General features: G+C 31.1%; 1 protein-coding gene across 1 annotated transcript; it reads right to left on the reverse strand.

Moving 5' to 3' along the window:
• Positions 1–2,315: 2,315 nt before the first annotated feature.
• LOC150033559 (GATA transcription factor 9-like) lies at positions 2,316–3,859 on the reverse strand. The gene is made up of 2 exons (XM_090318030.1): positions 3,295–3,859; positions 2,316–3,142 (listed from the first exon to the last, which is right to left on the reverse strand). Exons 1-2 carry the CDS (start codon positions 3,598–3,600, stop codon positions 2,447–2,449), a joined length of 1,002 nt encoding a protein of 333 aa, XP_090174156.1. The 5' UTR covers positions 3,601–3,859; the 3' UTR covers positions 2,316–2,446.
• Positions 3,860–5,706: the final 1,847 nt, after the last annotated feature.

Consider the following 5,706-nt stretch of genomic DNA (forward strand, 5'->3'; position numbering starts at 1 on the left):
TATTACGATAGTGTCAACCTCCCTTTATTGATTGTCACATCAACATACTTTTAAAAATATTGTTGAGTCTATTAACATTAGTATAAGATCAACTAATAATATTCATGAAAACAAATTTACATTGTGAATAAAGGAATATGGTATTCTTGTAGTATTAGAATTTTTTCCAATACATCAAGACTAGTATTTGGATACAAAGGTATAACTTAGCTTGTTTGATTGTCTAAGTACCCATTCATCTCACTCTTTCTTTTCTTTTTTTTTAATAGAAATTCATTAAAACCAACAAAGCAACTCAACAATAAGACATCAATCCCTCTCAAGAATGAGTGACAACAAAAGGAAGGAAAGAACTCTCTCTTTTGAGGGAGACTCAAAAGATGTGAAAGCTGCTAGATTGTGGGTAACTTTATTCTCTCTCTAAGGATTTGACAAAAGGATTAGAAAATTTTATATAACGTGCAAAATAGAGAGTCTCTTCAGTAAAAATAAATTATAAACCTTTGAGAAGTCAAAATTTTCAAGATTCAAAAGCTTGAAGTCTTTTAAAGAAGGTAATTCACTAAACAAGATAGAGAGTTGAAACGGCACATAAGCTAAATTGTTTTTATACAAAGTGTAATAATGAATTATTTGTAAACATTTGGTATAAAATGTATAAATGTAAATTTATTAACAGTTTATAATTAAGAACATCTTTGGACAAAGTATGGAGCACATCAAATATACGTAAAGTAAAGTTTGACGAGAAAACGTTGGAATATAAGTTAGTTTAATATATTATATAGTTTTATGATCCATTGAATTGTGTAAACTTTGGAGACACACTTGCGGTCCATGTGGATGGTACGTAGAGGATACGATGGTAATAAAAAGTTGTACGAAATGGAAATGGATATGGGACTCTGAAAACAATGCTCTTTCTAGTGGGTGCCTTGCCTTGGTATTTGTCTTTAAACCCCCATGTGCATGTGAGAGTAAAGAAGGGGAAAGATTATTTGAAATGAAATGCCACCAAATTTCTTTTTTTCTTTTTCTTATAATAATTAATTATTTGAAAAGGAAAAAAAAAAAAAAAAAAAAAAAACAACAACAACATTGCGTATCTTTTTTGAATGCTTGCTTAATCCAACAAACAAAAATTATTATTAATAAATAAAGGGAAAAAATTCATGAATTTTAGTGAAAGCTAATGAGTTCTTCATGTGCAATTTGGCCATATATCTACTCCAAAAGAAAACTATCACACAGCTGCAAAACATTGGTTTTTGTTTCTTTTCATGGCCCATTTTCCTTTGCCTTAAACCTCCAAGTTGTTTTTGTACCACCCTTATGTTTCCCTTGCTTTCTTTTCTGAATCATCTCTCTCCACCATTTTAGATCTCTAGTCGAGAACATATACTTTAGTTGGACATTTTTTCAATAACGAGACAAAGGATGTGATTGTCCGTTCAAACATATCTCTCATTGTTTTATCACGATGTTTTATATTTCTGATATAGATCACATTCATACAAGAAAAGATATACCATTTCGTCGTATAACCATTTTGACTCGAATAGTTGTAATGAATGACAAAATATGAACATTATTAAAAGAATATAAGGTATAATGGAGAGGTAAAATTTCTCTATACATGATCTCTTTTATATAGTGTATAGATTTTGATTTAAGATATTTTCTAAATATAGAACATATATATTTTTTAAACGATACAGAACATACATTTTTATTTATGTATATATAATATTTGAAACATAACTTTATGTTCTTTTGTTTTCATTTTACTTATTCTCCATGTTAAATTGCGAACATAGCACATTTTAATCAAGTTAAACTTACAAATATAATTAATTATTATATAAGAACAGTAAATGTGTAATTTATCGAACATATAACTATTATAAAAATACATATCAATTATTTTTTAGTTGTGCTGATTCTAACGACCACATTTTCTCATACTTCAACTAGTATTAGTCACAACAATGAAAGATAGGCATGCAAGCTAAGGTTCGAAGAAATTCATAAAACTTTTTAATTTAAGAATTAAACTGATATATAATACTAAAAGAATGTAAACCAAATTTATAATTTGGGAACCAAGAGATTTGGTTTCCAAAATATATAATCAAATTTGACAATTTTGGCATGGATATTTTTGTAATATCTTTAAAATCGATCAAAGCCCTATTTTTCCAACCACTCGCTTTCTTTTTTTTTTTCCTTAAAAAAAATTCATTTATTATATTTTCTTCATTTTTTTCTGTTTCTTTCAAGTTCTACATTTTTATCTTCAATTTTTAAAATGGTGATGAAATAGAAATTGCCAACTCCTCTGTTTTTCTTTATATGATACGAGCAAAATGGACTCAAAAAGGAAAGGAGGAAAAAAAGTGGTTGCGAAATTATGAAGTCCATGGTAAGAATGCTACACTAGCATCCACTAGATCATATGCCTAACACTGGGGCCCATGTGATGAGAAATCAAGTACTCATCACAACCGTTCGTTACTCCGAAAATTGAACTCTGATTTATGAACTGTTGCTGTTGCGCAATTTGAAGCTCCTTCTGCCGTCTCAGCTCCAGAACTTTCCGGTGAGAATTCGAGTGTTTCGCCGATATGAACGTCGGACTCGCTGCCGGCCGATACTCCGGAACTAACCGTCCGGACTTGTACCGAACACCACAAGCGTTGCAGAGTGTTTTAGGGCCCATAGGTCCAGTCCGCCATTGAGGAGTCTTCTCCGCCTGACAATGCAAGCATTTCCGGCCGGAGGAATCTCCGTTCGAAGCGTCTTTCTTCTTCGACGAAGATGATTTCGGCGGTTTAGAATCAGCCGGAGATAGGAGGTGGAGGAGGCGTGTGGTCCAGTCACAAGGAGCGATTCGCGATCGCTTGCTTCGAGCTTTGCAAGGGAGCGGCGTTTCGGCAGGGAAACGCGGCGAGTTCTTCGAGGAATCGGAGGGAATTGATACGGAAGGCGGTACTTCCGAGGAAGATGAAGTTTCTGGAGTATGAGGCTTGGAAATCGAATGACCATTAGAAAGGTAATTAAGCGCTTGAAGATCTTTCCCTTCCGTGGAGAATGAATCTTCAACGAAGTTCGAGAGCCATTCGAGTTCCGCTAAATCATCGCACTGTAAACATAGAATTCAGAAATTGAATCAGAATGTAACTAATCTAACTTCAAATTGTTTCAGTTCTCGCAATGAATTTCAAATTTAAGAATTCAATCAACTAAATTGAAGTTCCGAAGAACAGTAGAAATTGATCAAATGCGAAACATTACCGGAACGCAAAGGTCTCCAGAGAATTGAGACTCGTCGAAACTCCGAGAGCCGATATTTCCATGGAAATGATGATGATCACCACCAGATACAGAGGAATTACAGCTATCAACTGCAGTAACGGTTGAGGAATCCGTCGAACTTCCCGCTACATAATCGAAGAAACCGTCTGTCATTATCGCATCTTCATTAGAAAAGTCAAGTAGGTCATCAATGGTGAAATGTTCCGCAGCCTTCGTCTTCTCCGGCGAAAATTCTCCCACTCCACCGTCAAAATATCCACCGATCAGAAACTTGTTCAGCTCCATAACCTCAACAAAATACAACACCAAAACACCAAAACTCTATCTCTCTCTCTCAAACTCAAACAAAAAAACTCGTTGTTCGAGAGAGAAAGAGAAGCAAGTAAAATTGCAGAAGAATCAGTAACGAAGAAGATAGAAGAAAAGAAAATGTGCTCGATGGAGAATGGGGAAGATGGAGAAGAGGGGGATTTTGAGGACCAAACCCAAGGGCAAAAATGGAATACAACATATAAAAATATCAAAAAAGAAAAAAAAAATGAGCATCTCTCTGCATGCAGAGGGAGATGAATATAATAATGAGGAAGTGACTTGCAAGTTCTGTAAAGTTGTTTCCAATTAAACTCTCCTCTTTTTTTTTTCCCATCCAAAATATACCCCTTTTTTTCACTCTGACCGTAACACCCTTCCTTTTTCTTCAAATTTAACCTCTCTACCACTAGTAATCCCAACTCCAGTTTTCTCTCAACGTCGTCAATGGCTTTCCGGGGCAATATAGTAATTTTATAAAATTAATCTCCAATTAATTACAAACATTAATCTTCTACTCTTTTTTTTTTTTTCTTTTAATATAAAAGAAAGGATAAAAATTTCAACCCGCCAAGAATCGATCTTGCAGGTTTTGTCGCTGTGATTCGTCAAATAATGTCCAAAATTACAGCCGGATTCTTCTGCCTTAGCTAATAATATTTTTCCCATTGGGACGTGTGCTTTTTTCAATATTTTTTTTCTTTTAAATATGATTTTTTTTTTAATTATTGTATAATAAACTTAAATTTGTTTTTAATATAATTATTATTTGTTTTCCCATCATAACCCTTTATTATATTCTTCTTCCCACGTTTAAGCACGACGCTTACAGCTCAACTTCATCAAACATTAAAACACCATGCCTCTCTTCTCTCTTTTAATCTCTCTCATTCCAAATTTAGTTTTATTCTCTTCCCTATGTCTATCCAATATATTGAATAAAGGAAACAATCTTTTTAATCTTTCACTTTTAAAGAACATGTACATTTGCTTCGTGGCTTTGAATACGTATTCTTTTAATTCTCGAGTTTTTAAAAATTCATGTAATTGCCTCATAAATTTTCTAAAATCTGACTTCTTATTCCCTGAAAGATTATGTTTTAAAGGTATTTGAAGTCATTTTCATTGTTATTTTAAGTAAGAAATTTTATTTTTAAAATTTATCATATTTGCTCTAAAATTATCTTCTATATTTATTTTTCTAGTTTTCAAATGTCACATAGTTATTTAAATAATTAAAAACTCTACTTAAGAGAATCTATTTTAAAAAATTTATAAGACTAAAAATGTATATTTTTAAAACTCAATGATCAAATGCATTTATTTTCTCATTTTTTATTAAATTAGAAATTTAATTCTTCTAATTTGGAGAAAGTTATAATATAGTCTTTATATTCCATATTGTGGAGGCTATTTATGAGAATTTATTAAACTATATAAATTATTTATGAAATTTTATCAAATCATAAACAATGAATTATAATTTTTAAAATCACATGGACTAAAAAGATAAATTATTTAATAAAATATACCTAATAATTCTAAATACTCGATTTTCAAATTATTGTTATCAATTATATGAATTAAGTTTTTGTGATTTTTTTTTTTTTTTTTGACCTGAGTTTTTGCAATGTTTATAATGATTTCCTTTGGAAAAAAATGTGTATAATGATTTATATGCTTCTTTTCGGGGAAAACAGAGAGATGCTATTAATGGTTGTAAAAATGTTGCGAGTAAATTGAGGACATTGACACTGATCCCAAAACTGGATAAGGTTTTTTAGTTATTTCCGCTTGATTAAAATATGTATTAAATTGTTTGGATTAATCATTACACTGTTAAAAAAAAAAGTTAGAAAGTACTTTTGTTTATTGAAATGTACCTACCTAGTTTTGTTGAAATACCGATTTACTTGAATTTTAAATTTTAGTTTGTAACATTTTCCTTATGCGATGGATTTTTTTCTTTTAAGATAATATCTAGTTTGAAATTTATAATGATTTAATTATATCATACAAAATATTAAAAATTATTAAATGTCAAATGATTATAGCTTAATGAGATATGAAATGTGTTAGCTA

The sequence above is a fragment of the Benincasa hispida genome, chromosome 9, assembly GCF_027475165.1.
Source record: "Benincasa hispida cultivar pf3 chromosome 9, pf3_genome.v1.1, whole genome shotgun sequence".
Lineage (NCBI taxonomy): Eukaryota > Viridiplantae > Streptophyta > Magnoliopsida > Cucurbitales > Cucurbitaceae > Benincasa > Benincasa hispida.

Bases quoted from the DNA above. Each gene is read 5' to 3' on its own strand.
- LOC150033559 (XM_090318030.1), bottom strand. From the start codon at position 3,600: ATGGAGCTGAACAAGTTTCTGATCGGTGGATATTTTGACGGTGGAGTG. The intron at 3,143-3,294 runs GTAATGTTTCGC...CTATGTTTACAG, and splicing joins CTGGAGACCTTTGCGTTCCG to TGCGATGATTTAGCGGAACT.